The sequence below is a fragment of the Salvelinus alpinus genome, chromosome 26 (genome assembly GCF_045679555.1).
Source record: "Salvelinus alpinus chromosome 26, SLU_Salpinus.1, whole genome shotgun sequence".
NCBI lineage: Eukaryota > Metazoa > Chordata > Actinopteri > Salmoniformes > Salmonidae > Salvelinus > Salvelinus alpinus.
The window spans coordinates 8,844,181-8,865,658 of record NC_092111.1 but is presented as its reverse complement, the minus strand read 5'-3'; the positions used below and the strand labels follow the sequence as shown (position 1 = coordinate 8,865,658).

The following is a 21,478-nucleotide window of genomic DNA, read 5'->3' as shown; positions in this document are numbered from 1 at the left end:
CGAGATACTGAATTTGCTTTGACATGTATTAAAGTATTTAGTTGGTGACCACCCCACAGTGTAATAGTTTGGCTTGATCATTTTCCTTATAGCATTCCAATAATGACAATAGCACAGCCAGAAGAGGACTGGCCACCCCTCATAGCCTGGTTCCTCTCTAGGTTTCTTCCTAGGTTTTGGCCTTTCTAGGGAGTTTTTCCTAGCCACCGTGCTTCTACACCTGCATTACTAGCTGTTTGGGGTTTTAGGCTGGGTGTCTGTACAGCACTTCGAGATATTAGCTGATGTACGAAGGGCTATATAAAATAAAATTGAATTGAATTGAATTAAAATAAAATTGAATTGAATAGGCTATTAATACTTGGCCCTACTAATAATACAATGTAGCCTAATAAGCGTCAATACTTAAAATATATATATATATAAAAAGGTACTTCAATATACTAACCCTCTAGCTAATATTTTCTTCGAAAGTTTAAGTTAGTTATGATTATGAAGATCATTTAATAAACTTCCCGTTTATGAGTCACACTTTAGAAGTACAACAGCTTAATTGTAGTGCTATCTTAAAAAGTGCTTAAAACACACCCCTGTATGCATTAGACCTACAAGCCACTAGATGGAGGTAATAGTGCTGTTTTTAAGAGCAAAAATATCAAATGCCACGATCAACACATTTAAAACATGGACAAATATTTACACGGATGAATCAATCCTTGATTTGTGAATATGGTGCGAATACGTTATAGCATGGATACTTTTAATGTGCATGCATAACTTCATTTAAAAAAAATGTAAACTGCAATGTTTCTCACACAAAATATTCCCCTCCCTCTCTGATTAGGTTTCTGTAAGCATTCATAAAAGGGTCTCATATGGCCATCTAGAGGACACTGAATAATATTACCCCAGTCATTTTCCAACCACAGCTGCATGCCTGTCCATCCTCTCAACAGAAATCAAATGTTACTAAGAGTTTGATGTGTATCACACCACTGACACTATGATAATCTGACTGAAGTGTTAAATGCAGGCCCTGCCAAACTGGTGACCAAATACAGTATATTATAAAATAAAGGACTTTTGGAAAGTGAATTCTAGCAAATGCACACATATACAATCTTCCAGATACAGAGGAAAACTCTCAGAACAGCCGGTTGTGAGCCTTTGGCACTAAACAGCCGTACTCATCTACTGGGCTTTTTTCCCTCCGTTTCTAATTGAGTGTGGCACTGCACAGGGCATGTGCCAACACGTGAGCTGTAAACATCTCTGCAGTGTAAGGTAAGGACAGCGCACTGTGTGGAGCACCTTGCAATTTTGCCATTTATTTGAACCTACTTAAATGATCAACATATAGGAAGGTAAATACAAACAGTGAAATGTGTAGGAGCGATCAGTTGTGCATTGGCAAAAAGAAAGAGTTCAGAATTGCTCTAGATTTAAATCAGTGGTATTCATAACTTTTTTCAGCGGGGACCCATTTTCTTCGCCAGAATTTGACGACCCCATCCCAAATCTGATGACAACCTTAAAAAATATATATATATATATATATATATATATTTTTTTTAATCGGTACATTTTGATTGTCACATCAACAAATTGCCTGCAATTAATTACATTTCTCTCCTATCAAAATTAAGAGAATCAAGTAATACACATTTAATCATTCAAATGTTATTTTTCTAATTATCTTTCTCATTAACATTAGTACATGTATTTTTTTAAATGATCTTTCTCAATAACTTTTGTATATTGTCCCATATATTGTATATTTTTGCCCACTGCATTTCCCCTGCGACCCCACTAGGGGGAGACTTTGAATACCATCAATTTAAATAATAGTAAGGGAAAGCATGATGACATTTTAAAGTTTTTTTATTTAATTTTTAAGGGTTTCAACAATTCACTTTAGGCAAAGAAAACGATAGTTATTTAGTAATAATATTTCATGTTTTAGTTTACTGAAAGGAAAACACCGGGGGACAGGACCTAAGTAATGAACAATGTGTACACGTGTTACGGGATAGGGCTTAACTAAATGGGGTAGGGAAGGAAAAAAATAATAATCACACTGATACATATATTCATCATCCTCACATTGTTTTACAAAGACAGTCCCAAAACATATTCCCACCCACCCATACAATAGCCACAATGACAAAATAAATGATAATTGGAGTAAAAAAAACAGCAAATAATCAATATATAATAAAATATAATACGAATTGTACAGTACACTCCGGTTGTTCCCATTATCCATTCCTGACACCTAAGTCCCATTGTTTTCCCCTATATATGATGGAAGTGTACAGAAAAATGGTCTCTCATTCCATTCTGATCCATTCCAACCTGTTCAGCTAGCCAGTTTTGCACAATTGTACCGATTGTTTGACAAGATACGTCCAGTTACACTACGTGATTATTCAATTCAGTGAGTCAAGTTTCATAACAGGAGTGACTAATTGACAACTATCTTTTATCGGTTCAAATAGCTTCTTAGACTGACTTGCTCACCAGACAATTGTTTTTGCTTCAGGCCAAACATCTGTACGAAAAAAAATCTCTACGGGGAACAAAAGAAAAACACATAGTACAGAACAAAAGACAAATACTATTACTGTTTAACTGTGAATAATGACAGAAAACATAAAACATCAGTACTTTTGGTACTCCACTCTTACTAGTATGCATTCATAATCCCAGACCAAACACAGCTAACAAAAATGATACTGTGGTTGAATGCATTTTAGAAGAAAAGAGGTGCTACTCAAACACTTACATGATCTAGAATCCTCTCCGCTTTGGGGAAGCAAAGACAGACGGATGGTGCTTTTGATGTTGGCCTTTAAAAAGTCCATGTTATCTTACAAACATCTCTGCTATAGTAAGGATTGTATGAATGTAGAGGGGATATACGGTAGTTATACTAAGCCTGTTGCCCACATCTTTAAAACTTGCTAGTTCTTGCTTGCTTTTTAGTTAAAAAATCCTAGACTAGAAAATAATTAGTGGCTGTATTCAGTCACCACTGTTGTTCTCCCCGGCTGGCCCTCCTGAACCGCTTCTTCCGCCGTCTTCTCAACAACCTCTCTTGGGGGCAAGTTCACGTTCAAGCCCCAGCTTCCACTACCTAAGAGAGATTGACTCCGGCAAGCAACCCTGTGCCTCTCCAGGAGAGATCCATTCCAGAAGCGGGAGCGGCATTTGGGACATGAGAACCGCCCTTGGGAAAGGTGACGTCCACGATGAATGAGGGCTTTCCGTAACGCCCGAGAACGCTTTCCGCAGACCGAGCACTTCAGACGGGCCTGGTGGCCGTTATTTCTTGGAGGATGCCTCACACAACGATGGATCAAAAGTTTGGCCTGACTGGCGAATGTGGTGCTGGGGCAGTATTGGCATGGAAAACGTTTTATGGGGACTTCCATAGATGACAGCCCACTGACCTTAACCACACCTCCGCACCATTGTCTAACTCTATACCCTCCTCTCATCCTCAGGAGCTGGGCGAGCAGTTTCTTTTGCTTAAGCTTCTCATGCATTATTCCTTTTTTCCGCTTCATCAGTTTGAGTCTCCTGCTCGTGGCCTTATTCAAGGCAACACCTACTAGTTGCCCCCCTCTCATTATACTTTGATATTCAACCCTCCTTTTTCTCTCTCTTTTTCTCTTGCCACCAACCCATCCTTCTTGGGACTGGAACTGAAAAGGGCGGTGTTGACCTTGGGAGGATTGGTTTGGCATGTAGGAGCCAGACGGATAATTTGAGGGGTGGCCTGATTCAAAAAGAGGGATGTACTCAGCTGCTTGGGAAGGATGTTGGGTTCCACCAGCTGGTGGGTTTGCCGAACCAGTGCGGCCCAATCCATGCTGCGATTGCCTGTGCCTGGACAAGCTGTTAGAATAGGCGAAAGCCTTCCCGCATACCTCACAGCAGAAATTCTTTTCACCCCTTATTCCACCACCATGGACAGTTTGTTGATGGGCTGTCAGGTGGAACTGATGGCAGAAGGATTTCCAGCATGTTGTGCATGTATAGAGCTTCTGAGGGGGCTGAGTGGACGAGCTAGACGCCTGAGACTTATCTTGAGGGTACGGATAATAAGATTGAGAGTTTGCTTGATTTCCATCTAGATTATTAACCCCGCCATGGCCCTTAGCAATTTTTCCTCCTGGTGTACCATCCAATTCCACTTTTGTGTGTAATTTTCCATGTCTCACCAAGCTCTGAGCGTAAGCAAACTCTTTACCACATAGGTCACATTTGTAGTTCTTCTGACCAGAATGCACAGTGGAATGTTTAGTAAGATGGAAGTACTCCCGGAACTCTTTCCCACAAACATCACACCGGTGTGGCTTTTCACCTGTGTGAACACGGTCATGCCGACGTAGGGTCTCACGTCTCCTGAACCCTTTACCACATACTCCGCATGAATATGGCCGTTCTCCCTCTCCACGACTTCTTCTTTGTCTAACTATGATTCCATCCGGTCCTGGTTCTCTCTTCTGCCGAGGCTTGCGGGGCTTTTTCAGTTTAGCATTCATCATCTGCTGGCTTGGATGGGTTAAAGGCATGGTAGAGCCACTACCTGCTCTGTAGGTCTTGTCGATTTCAGATGTAGATGATGGACCACCTGGTGAGACTCCCATATTCCCAAAGCCAAGTCCTCCAAGCAAACCTCCAATGATGTCTCTTCGCTCCTCTCCTCGACTCTCGCCAGTACTTATCTCGCAGGAGGCAGCGGCAGCTGCTGCAATTGCAGACATGGCACTGCTAGTGACCTCATCCTCAGAGTCATCCAATAGAGATGAAAGAGGAAGATGAGGCTGCTGTTGATGGAGATGGTGTTGTTGTTGTTGTTGTTGACTTTGAGGGTGTGGGTGTAAGGTAGGAGCCAAGGGTGCTTTTCTAAGTGTCTGGCTTGACATCTCACTGCTATGGGAGCTCTCTTCAGAATAACAAGATTGGTTAGCCTGGTTAGCCTGCTGTCGTCGGTAGTCATCCACACTGTAGGATGGTTGGTAGGATGGCCGGTTCCTTGAATAATCCGTGCCATATTTGCTCGCTCCATCTCGTTGGTAATCACCTGTACCACTGCCTCCAGCCACCATTTCAGTTTTGCTGCTACTTGCACTTGATGAGCTTTGATTTTCACCACTACCGCTTGGTCTGGGCCGCGAATTCCTTCCAGGCTTTCCACAGGTGCCAGATGCAGCATGATTTAGCAAAGAGGTGCTCTCTCGGAAGCAGCGACCACAAGCAGGGCATCGGAAAGGCTTATCATCATGGATCTTCTCATGCCTAGTGAGGGACTCACGGCGGTTGAAAGACCGTTGACAGACACCACATGCAAATGGACGAGCCCCTGAATGGATAACACCATGCTGGAGAAGGTGCCCTCTTTTCTTGAATCCCTTTCCACATTCGGTGCAACAGAACGTTTTGTCTTCGCTTGAAGTGTCTGGCTTGGCATCTTCAGAAGTCAAACCATGACTACGGAGATGCCTTCGAAGGCTTGTAAGATGACTGAAGGTCTTTCCACATTCACCACAGTGGTAGATGGCTTCAGGGTCAGGTTGACAAGGCATGGAGGCCATGGGATTTGCAGGTTTAGGTAGCTGTGAATCATTAGCTACCAGCACCGAGGCTGTGGATGAGGAAGGGGCTGAGGAGGAAGAGGAGGAGACCGTTGAGGAAGACTGTGTTGATGAAGAGAGGACTGATGAATGGTTATTACCAAGGCTGGTTATGGCTCCTCCTACAAGGCCCGGTTGAATGATTGAATTTTGACTGTGTTCAGTGGAGCTGCTGTGGCAGTTACTACCACTGCTACTGCTGTGACTAGTGCCATCTGCTTTTCTCTGAGGAAGGTAGCCAGCCATAGCCTTCTTTCTTCTGCTACCACCACTTCCACCAGACCCAGATCCACTGTCTCCTTTCCCTTCATCTTTCGAAAGTGATAAATGGAGTGGTAGAGGGAGAGGCATACCACTAGCTTCTTGTTGCATCAACGAAGCCAGCTGATTGGAGGAGAGAACTGGAATACCTTGGAAATCAAAGCCACCCAGAGACGACGGCTGAGGTGTTGGGTGAAGAGGATGGTGTGGGTGGGTATGGCTGTGAGGGTGAGATAAAGCATGGGGTGCTAATGGTTGCTGCTGCTGTTGAGGTTGGGGAGTGGAGTGACTATGACTGTGAGAGGAGTGAAGAGCTGGAGGTGGGGCGAGGGCTGAGTTTGAGTCACTAGCTCCTTGGCCCAAACCCAGGCCAAGATGGTTATGACCCCCTTGTTGAACCAGAAACTGCTCCAGACTGCTGTTAGTCGGGACCCCAGAAAGAAAGTACTGATTGGCGGCAAGCATGCAACTGAACTGCTGATGTAAGCTACGTGGATCAGACTGCCCAACGAGTGGTTGCCCTAGGGAGGACACTGCACTGCCAGGGTTGTTACTGGTGGACGATGAAGATGACGGGGAGGGTGAGGAGGATGGTCCAGGTGAGGCTTGGGGAACAGAGAGGCCAGGGTGTAAAGGTGGCGGTGGGGGAGCCGATGTAACCACTCCTCCAATAACACCAGACCCTCCACTGCTACTACCACCAAAGTCAAAACGTCCCATTCCCGAGTGCAGCTGCTCTTGGGCTAGTGCTGCTTCTGCAGGGTGAAACGGACGTAAGAATTGTGGGTATCCCGCAGCAGAGCTCCCACTCCCACTACTGCTCATCTTACTGGATTTCCGTGAACTATGCGAGGATGAGGACTGGCTCTGGTGTGATATTGGTGGAGGTGGGGCACTCATTTTGGCAAATATCGATGAAGAATCAGCAAAAGCATTACTTCTAGACCCCTGAAGAGACCCCAGACCGAGCCCAGAGAGAAGAGCCCCTGACGACTCCCCCTGCTGTTGGTGCTGCTGCTGCAGCTGTTGCTGGTGCTGAAGTTGGACTTGCTGTTGGTGCTGCAACTGTCTTTCCAATCCAAGGCCTTTAAACTGGTGGGCTTGGTGTCCACTTAGCATATCTAGAATGTCCAAGGGGTACTTACTGAACTGGAACATCTCCCACTCACTGATGGGAGGTTTTTCCTGGGTCACTCGCCCTACTGTTGAAGTACAACAATATCGCACCAATAACAATCTATAGCCACAGCTACTGAAAGTAATGCTTCTTGAACAACTTTCTCTAGAATGACTCCCGCTGCTACCAATGTCTATCCCTTATCCCCTCTTATACAGATGAATACCTAGTGCTTGCACTTTAAACCAAGAAGAGCAGGTAAAGGTCCTTTTAAATAAATGTTGTTCCTAATTTGAAATACAATGTATAAATAGTATGCAGTCTATGTAGTGTTTGTAGATTCCTTCTTGTATAGTGGTAGTCTTTGTTTTTCACCAAAAATGTGAAGCTGTCCGCATCCAGCTGGGGCGAGGAAGGATGAACAGGTGTTCCACTTCTTTGTCTGCCCGTTGATGCCACACTCTTGAAGACTGGGGAAAAACAGAAACATTGGTTAAGTCTCTTGGTTAAATAGGCCTAGAGCTTGATAGCGACAAAGTGGAGTCGGCAATTCAACGGCTCAGACACGAGACGTATGTGGCAGGGTCAGGAAATCACGGACTACAAAAAGAAAACCAGCCACGTTACGGAAACCGACGTCTCGCTTCCAGACAAACTAAAACACCTTCTTTGCCCACTTTGAGGATAATACAGTGCCACCATCGTGGCCCGCTAACAAGGACTGCAGCCCCCCCTCTCCTTCTCTGTGGCCGGCGTGAGTAAGACCTTTAAACATGTTAACCCTCGCAAGGCTGCTGGCACAGACGGCATCCCTAGCTGCGTCCTCAGAGCATGCGCAGACCAGCTGGCTGGTGTGTTTACAGACCTATTCAATCGCTCCCTATCCCAGTCCGCTGTCCCCACATGCTTCAAGATGGCCACCATTGCTCCTGTACCCAAGAAGGCAAAGATAACCAAATGACTACTGCCCCGTAGCAGTCACTTCTGTCATCATTAAGCGTTTTGAGAGACTAGTCAATGATCATATCACCTCCACCCTACCTGCCACCCTAGACCCACTTTAGTTTGCATACCGCCCCAACAGGTCCACAGACGATGCAATTGCCATCACACTGCCCTATCCCATCTGGACAAGAGGAATACCTATGTAAGAATGCTGTTCATTGATTACAGCTCAGCATTCAACACCATAGTTCCCTCCAAGCTCATCATCAAGCTTGAGGTCCTGGGTCTCAACCCCGCCCTGTGCAATTGGGTCCTGGACTTTGACGGGCCGCCCCCAGGTGGTGAAGGTAGGAAACAACATCTCCACTTCGCTGACCCTCAACACTGGGGCCCCAAAAGGGTGTGTGCTCAGCCCCCTCCTGTACTCCCTGTTCACCCATGAATGCATGGTCATGCACGCCTCCAACTCAATAATCAAGTTTGCAGACGACACAACAGTAGTGGGCTTGATTACCAACAATGACGAGACAGCCTACAGGGAGGAAGGAGGTGAGGGCTCTGGGAGTGTGGTGCCAGGAAAACAACCTCTCACTCAACAAAACAAAGGCGAAGATCGTGGACTTCAGGAAACAGCAGAGGGAGCACCCCCCTATCCACATCGAAGGGACAGTAGTGGAGAAGGTAGAAAGTTAAGTTCCTCTGCATACACATCACAGACAAACTGAAATGGTCCACCCACACAGACAGTGTGGTGAAGAAGGCGCAACAGCGCCTCCAACCTCGAGAGGCTGAAGAAATGTGGCTTGTCACCTAAAACCATAAAAAAACTTTTACAGATGCACAATCGAGATCATTCTGTCAGTCTGTATCACCGCCTGGTTCGGCAACTGCACCGCCCTCAACCGCAAGGCTCTCCAGAGGGTGGTGCGGTCTGCACTACACATCACGGGGGGCAAACTAACTGCCCTCCAAAACACCTACAGCACCTGATGTCACAAGAAGGCCAAAAATATCATCAAGGACAACAACGACCCGAGCCACTGCCTGTTCAAACCACTACCATCCAGAAGGCGAGGTCAGTAAAGGTGCATCAAAGCTGGGACAGAGATTGAAAAACAGCTTCTCTCTCAAGGACATCAGACTGCTAAACAGCAATAACTAACTCAGAGGCTGCTGCCTACATAGAGACTCATATCACTGGCCACTTTAATAAATGGATCACTAGTCACTTTAAACAAGGCCACTTTAATAATGTTTACATATCTTACATTACTCATATGTATATACTGTACCTTATACCATCTATTTCACCATGCCTATGCCGCTCATCCATATATTTATATGTACATATTCTTATTCCTCCCTTTAGATTTGTGTGTATTAGGTAGTTGTTGGGAAATTGTTACATTACTTGTTAGATATTACTGCACTGTCGGAACTAGAAGCACAAGCATTTCGCTACACTCGCATTAGCATTTGCTAACCATGTGTATGTGACCAATAAAATGTGATTTGATCCCCAGAGAATTGACCAAGCATCATATCAAATTATTTTAAGCTCCCAGTATAGGCATACAGAACCACTTACCACTAGACAAAACTCAGGAGATCTTCATTGTCTAACTTAAGATTCGTCAAAACGTAAACAAGCGTTTGTGCTTTTAAAATAGTGATTATTTACAATAATTGTATTGCCTAGACCAATGCAGCCATCAACTCTGTTAAAGGTGCATTCTGTAACATAGCCACATGCAATTACTAAGGAATGACAATTATTTAACAAAAATAATTATTGAAACACAAAAGTGCCCACATTTCCAGGTCAGAATCCAGAATCAGTAACTGATTTGAAAGAGCAAAAAAAAAAAAAAAAAACAGGACTCTGGCCCGAGAACCAAACTTGCTTGACCCAAGGGTTGTTCCATTTGATTTCAATTTGACCGCACCTCTTGACTTGAACAAACATTTCTAAACACGTTTGGCCATATTGAAATGTGTTTTCTTGCTTTAATAGTGATCAGGGGCGTGCAGCAAGTTTTTCAATGCTCTTTGGCTTGCATTATGTCAAACAGAATAGGTTAGACCCCAATTGCACTCTTTGACCCATTGGTCAAATAAAAATTGTAGCTGGGTCGTTCCATATAATTTCAATCACTTTCAAACTGCACCGCTTTTGACTTGAACAAAATCTTCAAACAAGTTTGCCCATGGTGGAAGTGGTCAGAAAGTGACTTTTTGGACCTGAATGCCAAAACAGGTGCTCGAAGTTTACCCATTTTGCATACCCCACCCTACCATGAGATGTCATCACTGAAAAAAATAAACGGTTAAGTTTGATATCATTTGAAAGCTTACAAAACAGGGTTGTCAAACCATTTTTCTTTTTACGTCAATTATATATTTTTAAACTAAACCCAGATTCTCATTTTCACAAATGTACCCTGGATAAGGAATGTGACAAACTGACAATTTTTCTTAACATATAAACGTAAACAGTTTTACGTTTACGGTTTTCCATTAAAAAAAGAGAAGACAATTCATAAAATTCCATGTAAATTTACAATGCAGCTGTGCTGCTGCCAGCAACGGTTTGGGTCTCACCGTGCATCTCTTTCAGATAGTTAAAATAAAGATTCAACCATTTTGAATGTTATATTGTTTTTGTGCATCTCTGAGCAATGTTCCATCGATTCCCTGGGTCAATTCATGTTTATCTGAGATATTGCCATTCAAGCAAGCAGAAAATCAGTTGGTATGACGTAGCATTAAGATAGAGCCGCTCTCACCACACTGGAAGTTAACAGGAATACGACTTTTAGATCGGAAAAACATGTCAGATTGTCTTTTCTCCAATGAGCCATTGATCATATTTTTGTGATATAAATACCTAGAGAAATGTGTAATTTAACAAAAGGGTTTAACACATTTCTCCCATTTGTCTGCCTCTTCAGTCCAGGGTGAATTGCATGGTGCCGTTGTGAATGTCAGACTGCATCGATCGGCAGGTTGAACATGGTGAGATTGTAGACTGGTAAATCGATAGTTAGTGCAGTTTGTTTAGGTGATTTTACAGCTCTCTCCTTCACAGGCTGATATTGACTTTGGTATTATTGTGTGTAGCTACATTTGCTAGCTAGCTACCTAGCCAGCCAGCCCACAGAGACAGCATTGCGGGTTTTGTAGTTGACTTGAGCTGAAACAGATTTCCACATGTTGCTACCAACCTTATAAACAAAATGAAACATGTTCACCCACAAAAAAAATATCTCACATATTAGTGTTATGCAAATGAGTGGTTTGGTGGAATTTTATTTTTAAAGCATTGCACCTGTCTACCATTACTGTACCTCAACTCAAGTTAGATTTTCCTTCTCAAACTATTGCCACACAGGACATCGCTGTGGTCACTTACATTTCTCTGCCATTTTCCCAACTGTTAACGACAATGACGTAGTGGAGTCGACTCCAAAATAATTGTTTCCTCGAATCCTTGCACGTCTAGTGTGAAGACTCCCAAGATTCTGTATTTTTGGAACGCAGGAGACTGACTAGTTGCCGTACCTCCAAGAACACAAACACAATTTTCAGTGAGCTAGCGAGGGACGGAGGGAGACAGAATAGGAAGGTCAGCCGCCAGACACAGAGTCAGAACCGTGCACTAGGCCTATCTGACAGCAATCAAAAGCTGTATTTCACAATGGAATCCTGTATATCACAATTTCTTGGCTTGCAATGTCTCACAACTTCAGTAAAGCAGGGCCTATCATCAATGAATAGGCTAGGATATTGAGATGAGCTAGACGCAACACTTCGATCTCATAGTATCTGCGCATGTGCACGGGTTCGCTTTACGCTGTTCACAGCGTGGTAGCCAGGGCACCAAGACAAAGAAGAAGTTGAGCCTTAGTTGATGCGGAAATTGACCCACTATGTTGTTGTTCTTTCTGCATCCACGCAAAAACTAACAAAACATTTTCAGTTATGGATCTTTCTTAACGTTAAGATCCACATTTTCGTTTAAATAGTTTAACGTTTACAACACTACCTTAGACTAGGGCTGGGTGACATGGCTAAAATATCACTTTTTTTATTGAATGGCGCCATTTCAAGTTTTTGAATAATAAAAGTAAAAAACTTGCTTTATGAGTAGTGTGACCCTAGGGTGGCAACACTAAGTGATTTCATTGGGTCTTTCTGCATTCTGATTGTTTCATACTCTTCAATTCAACTAAAAATAATTTCTCAGCATTATCACAAATTTCTGCTTTTACTGCACTCATTTGAGATCATTTCCACACGGCCACGTAGTGCTGCACGATATCGGCAAACAATCTGGGCCATATTTTTAACCAAATGTTGCAATTGCGATTTGACTTGCGATTTAGAGGAAAACACTTGGGTGAACTGTTAGAATCATGGAAATAGAATGAATATTCTAATTCTATAGTTAGAATATAATAGTGGGCACTTTAAATAAAGTGTTTGACATGACAACGAATGAAAATGCCAAGGAGGAGTTATTGTGACAGGGTAGGAAACAAAGTGTTGACAAGTGTTTCCTAGGGGAACCTTAAGCTTTGGAGGACCGACTGGCAAGCGTCTTCACTGACATTTTCAACCTCTCCCTGACCGAGTCTGTAATACCTACATGTTTCAAGCAGACCACCATAGTCCCTGTGCCCAAGAAAGCAAAGGTAACCTGTCTAAATGACTACCACCCCGTAGCACTCACATCGGTAGCCCTGAAGTCCTTAGAAAGGCTGGTCATGGCTCACATCAACACCATCATCCCGGATACCATAGACCCAATCCAATTCTCATACATCCCCAACAGATCCACAGATGACGCCATCTCAAATCGCACTCCACGCTGTCCTTTCCCACCTTGACAAAAGGAACACCTATGTGAGAATGCTGTTCATTGACTACAGCTCAGCGTTCAACACCATAGTGTCCAGAAAGCTCCTCACTAAGCTAAGGACCCTGGGACTAAATACCTCCCTCTGCAACTGGATCCTGGACATCCTGACAGGCCGCCGCCAGGTGGTATGGGTAGGCAACACAACATCTGCCAAGCTGATTCTCAACATGGGGGCCCCTCAGGTGTGCGTGCTTAGTCCCATCCTGTACCCGTTCACCCACAACTGCATGGCCAAGCACGACTCCAACACCATCATTAAGTTTGCTGACGACAACAGTGGTAGGCTTGATTGACAACGATGAGACAGCCTATAGGGAGGTGGTCAGACACCTGGTAGTGTTGTGCCAAGACAATAAACTCTCCCTCAACGTGATAAAGACATAGGAGCTGATCGTGGACTACAGGAAAAGGAGAGTCGAACACGTCCCCATTCACATCGACGGGGCAGTAGTGGAGCGGGTCGAGAGTCAAGTTCCTTGGTGTCCACATTACCAACAAACTACCATTGTCCAAACACACCAAGACAGTCGTGAAGAGGGCACGACAACACCTTTTCCCCCCCACGAGACTGAAAAGATTTGGCATGGTTCCCCAGATCCTCAAAAAGTTAGTTGCACCATTGAGAGCATCCTGACCGGTTGCATCACCGCCTGGTATGGCAACTGCTCGGCATCCAACCATAAGGCGCTACAGAGGGCAGTGCGTACAGCCCAATACATTACTGGGGCCAAGCTTCCTGCCTCCCAGGACCTAGTCACTTTAATAATGTTTACATATTGCTTTTTCATATGTATATACTGTATTTTAGTCAATGCCATTCCGACATTGCTCATCCTAATATTTATATATTTCTTAATTCCAATCTTTTACTTTTAGATGTGCGTATTGTTAAGATATTACTGCATTTCGATACAACCACAATAACATCTGCTAAATATGTATATGTGACCCCAAAATTTTTATTTGATATCAAGTTTAGCCAACTTGGATCTAGGTAAAATTTCACAAGCTCTGAATTCAGCTAACGAGGCAAAACAGTTGAATTGTTATGAACACAACCTGTCCGTCTCCAACTGTTTGAAAAGCATGCTAGCCTGTCCACTTTGTTCAGATGTTGAAATCAAGTGGCCTACCTTATTTCTCAGAATGAGAATGAGTTGCCAATTCCTTATATAATTGTTTTATGCTTATTGCACACAGACTAAACAGCTAGTATAACGATCTTTAATAACTGACTAAAATGCTGCTAGCAATACGTGGTATCGTAATGCACGCGCGACAATCAGAATTAATTTTCCAGAATGAATGTTAATTTGGTACATACGTTTTAGTTGTGTCTGCTCGGCTCGAAATTTGAGGAGTTGAAACATAAACAGAGTATGGTTCGAAAGTTAACTTCTCTATTACAGTAAAATTATGTCTCCATGTGTTTCGGTGTCCATATGACTGATTCTGTTGGACCAAACCTGAAATGCAAAATAGCAAGTTGAAACCGTTTGTCAGAGAGGAAGAAGTGATCTCTCATCTTGGGAGAAAGAGGCAAAGCATGAGGTTTCCATCTCGCCAGAATCTGTCCAAAATAAGCCCAATGCGTTTCTATGCGCTTATTTTGAACCTAAGCTTGTCGCCTGCCTTCCCACCTTTGGGACTTCGACTCCCATTGTTAGGGTGGAGAAGTGAGCATCTCATCATTATATACAACTCTCTGATGTAAATGGGAAAGTGCAGAGCACAGGAGCGAACAAGACGAGACCAAAAAGACAACATGAGAACAAGCGGACATAAACTTTCATAAAAACAAAAAATAATTTGATATATATTGGCCAGTCCTTACATTCAAATACCGTTACAGAAGGTAAAGTAAAAACCCAAACCGGTCTGTGCATCAATGCCGGTATATTGTAAAATACGGTATATTGCCCAGCCCTACCCTAGACCTTATTTTACATTGGAAGCATTTGTGTTGTGCCCGTCATCGGTTGAGACAGCATACTCGAATACAGGGTGGGTAGCATTTCAATCATAGAAATAGAATTCATAGAATGGACCTATCCCTTCAGACACCTGCAACTTATCTGGTACACCATTGACATTTCAATTTAATTGAAACTAACTTCCAATTACTACCAGTAAGAAGGCAGCTGGTGCACCCACTGTCGACTGTCAACTTGAATGGAAATATATTATCGACATTTCAATAGGTTTGCACTGGAAGATTGACAGTTAAAAAAAAGACCAATGCAACCTTTATCTCAAAATAAAATAGTTTCTAGGCAACAATTAAGTACCTTCCTGTGATTGTTTTCAGTCAAAATGGTCAAAAAGAAACAAAAATAGCTTCTTAACAAACACCAATTGCTCAAGCAAGAATTTTGCTGTGACTTTCTGGGAGTGGTGTGAGTGGGGAGGGAAAACTGAAAACTAGCCGTTATTGGCAGAGAGATTTGGAATAGGGATACAAGTTTCGGTCAATTTTGCTGTCGACTAACCAACCCCCAAGAACCGGTTAACAAGCGGTTAAATTCCTGATCAACAGAAAATACTATGCATGGGTAAAATGAGCAGATATTTTTCATTAAGAGCTTAAAAAACATGCAACAATAGCAAGCCTATGGTCTCATATTATTTAACATGCAACTACTGTAATGAAGCAATGTAATACATTATTTGCCTAAATGCAATTTGCAGGAAACCGCTGTTCTATAAGACGCCCGACACAAGCCTTTTAATGTGACTGAAACGAACACCACCATTAGAAACATAGAAAGAGGTAAACTGTAAATATGTAACAACTAGGAACAAAGTTGATATGAAAAGCAGTAGAACAGGAGATAAATGCAGTGAAACTTTTTTGGTTGTTAGCTTAGCTGTTGTTAGCTACTTAGTGCTGCTACTCTGTCTCCCACAGCTCCCTGCAGTGAGCCTGAGTAGCCTAGCAACGCGTCTCCACTCATTTGCTCATGGATCACTGACTAAAGACAGCCATTCGTTGACGTAAGAAAGCTACTTTCTAACTCTATAAACTCACTGTACATTACTATTTTCTGCAAAATAATAATTATGGTCGACTCCGACACTGTTCCCGTTTTATGACTGACGAGATTTATAAAAATTCTGACACTAATTGAATTACGCAAATTAATTAACCTAGACTGATAAGCATGACCGGTCAAATGCATTTTCAGCATTTAATGTGTTTTTTTTTTCTTTGGAGTTCAAAGACTTTATTGAAAAGTTAAACATACACGTAACAACCTTCCAGGTTTCCGGCGGCTAATGGTTATGTACGTACGGTCACTGTGGGTACGACGTCATCGATGCACTCGGAAGAATCCCAGAACATATTCCAGTCTGTGCTAGCAAAATAGTCCTGTAACTTAGAATCTGCTTCATCTGGTCTTTATTATTGACCGAGTCACTGGTGCAGCCTGCTTTAGTTTTTGCTTGTAAGCAGGAATCAGGAGGATAGAATAGTGGTCAGATTTGCCAAATGGAGGGCGAGCTTTGTACGCATCTCTGTGTGTTTAGTAAAGGTGGTCTAGAGTTTTTTCCCCTCTGGTTGCACATTTAACATGCTCGTAGAAATGAGGTAAAAACAGATTTGAGTTTCCCTGCATTAAAGTCCCAGGCAACTAGTAGCGCTGCCTCTAAATGAGCGTTTTCCTGTTTGCTTATGGCGGTATACAGCTCATTGAGTGCGGTCTTAGTGCCAGCATAGGTTTGTGGTGGTATATAGACAGCTACGAAAAAGACAGATGAAAACTCTTGGTAAATAGCGTGGTCTACAGCTTATCATGAGGTACTCTACCTCACGCAACAGCTGTTGTTCACAAATATACATAGACCGCCACCCCTTGTCTTACCAGAGGCCGCTGTGCTATCCTTGCCGAAAAAGCTTAAAACCCGCCAGCTGTATGTTATCCATGTCGTCGTTCAGCCACGACTCGGTGAAACATAAGATATTACAGTTTAATGTCCCGTTGGTAATATCGCCATTCCGCATCTGCGGTGAAAGGTGGCTAAATTAACCTTGGTATGGCCATCTTAAAACAACTCCATGTTAGTTTAGAACCTAGAGGGTTAACCCGTCTCATCCCCTTCATCTAGACTGATTAAAGTGGATTTAACAATAAGGGATCATAGCATTCACCTGGTGCATCTATGTCATGGAAAGAGCAGGTGTTCTTAACGTTTTGTATACACAGTGTATATGAACAAAATCTGAGTTTACATGTTCTTAGATAAATGTAATTATAAATTGTTTTATTCCAAAAAAGGTATTTCAATAAATCATAAGATTTTAAGAAATCCTGTTTGTAAGCTTAAAAATGATATCAAACTCAACCTTTTTCAGTGATGAAGTCTCATGGTAGGGTGGACTTTGCAAATTGGGTCAAAATTGAGCAATCTCCTGAATGTTTTGGCATTCAGATCCAAAATGTCACTTTCTGACCACTTCCACCAAGGGAAAACATGGAAGGTTTCATTCAAATCAAAAGGGGTTCAGTAAAGAAGTTTTTGAAATCATATGGAACAACCCAGCTGTTAGTTCAGCCAATCATACTTTCCTCATGCACCTCAGGTTTGCTTTGAAAATAGGAGACGTGAATTCAGCGTGTGCAGTTAATTATGTGCCATCCTGGTCCTAGGGGTCCACATCTTTGTTCTAGCCCAGCACTAATTCAATTAACCAACAGGTCCTTTATTAGTCTAGTTGAGCTGTGCAGATGTGTACTGGCAAAGCTGCCCACAAATATATTCAGTGGAAATCGGGGGGGCAGGTAGCCTAGTGGTTAGAGCGTTGGACTAGTAACCAGAAGGTTGCAAGACCGAATCCCCGAGCTGACAAGGTAAAAATCTGTCGTTCTGCCGCCGAACAAGGCAGTTAACCCACTAGGCCATCATTGAAAATAAGAATTTGTTCTTAACTGACTTGCCTAGTTAAATAAAAATAAAATAAAAACACCCGTGTGGTCTAAATAATTTTTCGCCTCCTTTACTTTTCCCCCATGTGACTTTTCTGACTTGGTTAGAGACATGGGAGGCCTGCCACAGCTACACAACCACCTCACCTAGACTAATTATAGGCTACATTTCAAAATGGTAACACCAGCGCCACGTTCAGCAGGACGCAGCGTTCTGTAACGTTCAGATATAAATATGCTATGTAGAACAGACATGTGAAATAAGGAATCACATCAGCTCCATTCATGGAATTTCTATCTGCAACGTTCAAGAACGTTTTGCAACTGAACGTGGCCCTGGGCTACACTCAACCTTCAGTCTTTTAAGGTAAATATCACAAGAACTCCAGGGTGAAACTTCTGCTAGAGGACAACAGTGAATTCACTGTGTCTTTCCCCATAACAATAGACATACAAAAATAGTTCTGTCTTGTGGCCAATTTTCCAATTACCTTTCTTGTAGGGCAATAAGGTCACCCAACCTATTGTTACCAAACAAGGAAGGTATTATAATAGCCAAGAAAATAAATAGATGACCCATATAACCTTGTGGAGGTTGGTACAATTGTCTTATGTTATAATAAACAAACAAGTAGCCTACTCCATAGATTATTTATGTTGTCATGAAACTTTGTAAACAAATTATTTAGGCCATTTACTCCAAATCAAGTCCAAATGATTAATGGCGTTGCTCTCGTGGAATGACATTCCTTGAGCACTATAGTTAGGTCTAGCCTCATCTCATAGAAATTAAGTACTACCAGTAAAGGTATTTAAATTGGACGCATGTTCTGTTTTCTCCACCATTTGCCTTTTTCGGGGGCCCACTCTTTGAAATAATGCACAAATTGCAGATTGAAGCCTACGGGCAATGCAAATTAAATGTATGTAGCTAGTTATGAAATGATATACCATGAACTTGAAGCCATTAGTCTAAAGTGCCAAGAAGGCAATCAAATAGGCCTAAATAGAATGTAGCCTGGGCCTAGATAAAATCAATTCAAAGTTTATTGGACATGTACACATATTTGCTGGTGTTATAGCAGGTGTAACGAAATGCTTATGTTACTAGCTCCAAGAGTGAAGTAGAATGTTTCGCAAATGTAATACAAATAAAAAATATATATAAAATCAAGGAATTACAATCAAAGTGGATATATTAGAGTGCGCATATGAGAATCCAGAATATAAATATGTGACAGAAATGGCATAAACTGATTGGCATGCACAGCATTTCATTTTTATGATCAACATGCTGTGCATCATTATGTAAAACAAATCGACAAAACTATGGAGGATAGCTAACATGGCCATGTCTAGACCTGTACCTGATAGGTGCCAATAGCCTACTGTTGAGATATTTGCAACCATAACAAAGAATGTGTTTTCATATAACTTACAAAGGACTATTATTGTGCTAAAGTGTTCTTCAGTGACGTTCCCAGTATTTCCTAATATTTCCTGCTGGTCTGTGAAGACCTTGCCTAACTACAAGGTTATAACGTACCATTTAACAATAAACTAATTTTAAAACATCTTACCAACAGGTTTGGTGGGATGTATACGGGCTGGAGACTGGTGTAGCACTTTCTGCTTGATTGAAGACCAAAACGTGTTTACAGGTAGAAACGAATGGGTCTGCTTCCATTGATCTTCTGGTGGGTAGCTAAGTTAGCTAGACTAACTTGAAAACCCACCAAAATTGCAGGTGGTGGCAAAATTCCAAAATTAGTAGCGCGGCATTCGTCATTAGCTAACTAACGTTAGCAGGCTAACATTACCTTGTTTTTATAGGTGGTTGAGTAAAGTTGTCAACCAATGCAACAATAAAAATGAAATTGGATCTGAATAAAGGAGTCTTTCAATCATGTCGTTGTTAGCTAATAAATTAAAATGTCGTTTGAAAACCTGGTTGCATATGTAGCCGATGCTAAGCTAACCTAGCTACCAAGCTAACAGATAGCTTGATAGCTGTCTTTTTTAAGCAAGCTAACCTTATAATTACTCATTAAAATCGCCTGTCAAAATGGTAAAAGAAAAAAAACATAGGATAAAAATGGCGCGGGGAATGCCGTGATAACTTATTTATGTCAGATAGACATTTTTCTTCATCCCGGGACAAATATTTTCAAAGGCCTGCCTCTCCATCGGCCCAGGATGGCTGTTTTCGACTCGTTAACAAAAACTATTTCCGCTGGGTTGGCCTGCTAATTCAGATATGTCCCTTGTTTGAAGCGGTAGTTTCGATGCTTGAATCGTTAACTCTTCGAATTTACCGAAATTGGCCCTTTCTTGAGTGTTTGTCGTATTTTCATTATTTTTCTTCGGTCAAATATTTTCCGCCCCGTGTCAATTTTAGGTGTCCCCGTTTATGGACTATGCCTACGGCTGCTAATGTTCTTCGAGTTAAAATGGTAGCTTCCGGTCTGTATTCTATTTCCGGGTAGTGTCACAGGCTAAGAAGTCCAACCAACTGTGCGTGTATGTGTGTGTGTGTGTGTGCGCGCGCGCGTGTTAGAGTGTGCAGAGCCATGTATTTGGAAAAAATACATGGCTGTGTGCTCGTGTTGTTTCTGAATTTGTGCATAACCCAACCAATTTATGTATGGCCATTGCATGACCATTGCCAAATGCATTATTAAATGCATGTATTTAGTTGAGTTATGCATTTTACACACAATTGAGATTGCTTATTGCTTATATTAAAAAATAAAAATAATAATAATGCTTTTTTAAGGACATTTTGTCAGATTAGTTTCCATGTGTGCTTATACTGACATCATTCATAATGAATCCTCAAGGGTGACAAAGGGGAATAAAGGGACAAACGACTTCATGTTTTGGTATAAGAAAGGTTGCGAGAAAAATATCAAAGTGACTCCCATGTTACTAGACACTTAACAGCTGCGCATCACATATGTGAGGTAAAGCAATTAGAAATAATTAGTTCAGAGCGTGTGGCCCAGAGAGTTTTATATTCCTGGAATTTTAAGTAAACGAGTACAGTGTAATTATATGGCCATTTATAGAATTTACAACCAGTTTAAAAACTTTATTTATTGTATTTATTTATTAAGGATCCCCATTAGCTTCCTGGGGTCCAGCAACATTAAGACAGTTATATACAATTTAAAATATTACATGACATTACATTTCATAACACTTTTCCCAACACATGAAGTGTGTTCCCTCAGGCCACTACTCTATAATACAAAATCCATGTGTGGGTGATTCTGAAACTTCGGGCACTTTGGCCCTGCATTTTTCAGAAATTAAAATTTATTCAAACACCATTTTACACGTATTTTGATTGTCTTTGATTTGTCTTGAAACAATATCTGATAACCGCTGTATCTATAACACATTTCTTATATACAGTGGCTTGCAAAAGTATTCACCCCATTGGCATTTTTCCTATTTTGTTGCCTTACAACCTGGAATTAAAATGGATTTTTGGGGGGTTTGTATCATTTGATTTACACAACATGCCTACCACTTTGAAGATGCAAAATATTTTTTATTGTGAAACAAACAAGCATTAAGACAAAAAAACTGAAAACGTGCACAACTATTCACCCCCCCAAAGTCAATACTTTGTAGATCCACCCTTCGCAGCAATTACAGCTGC

At 41.9% G+C, this 21,478-nt stretch overlaps 1 protein-coding gene across 1 annotated transcript; it reads right to left on the bottom strand.

Moving 5' to 3' along the window:
* Positions 1-1,863: 1,863 nt before the first annotated feature.
* On the bottom strand, positions 1,864-20,274 carry LOC139554589 (zinc finger protein 721-like). Its single transcript, XM_071367515.1, has 2 exons — positions 19,392-20,274; positions 1,864-7,490 (listed from the first exon to the last, which is right to left on the bottom strand). Exon 2 carries the CDS (start codon positions 7,059-7,061, stop codon positions 3,012-3,014), a length of 4,050 nt encoding a protein of 1,349 aa, XP_071223616.1. The 5' UTR covers positions 7,062-7,490; positions 19,392-20,274; the 3' UTR covers positions 1,864-3,011.
* Between the last annotated feature and the right edge of the window lie 1,204 nt (positions 20,275-21,478).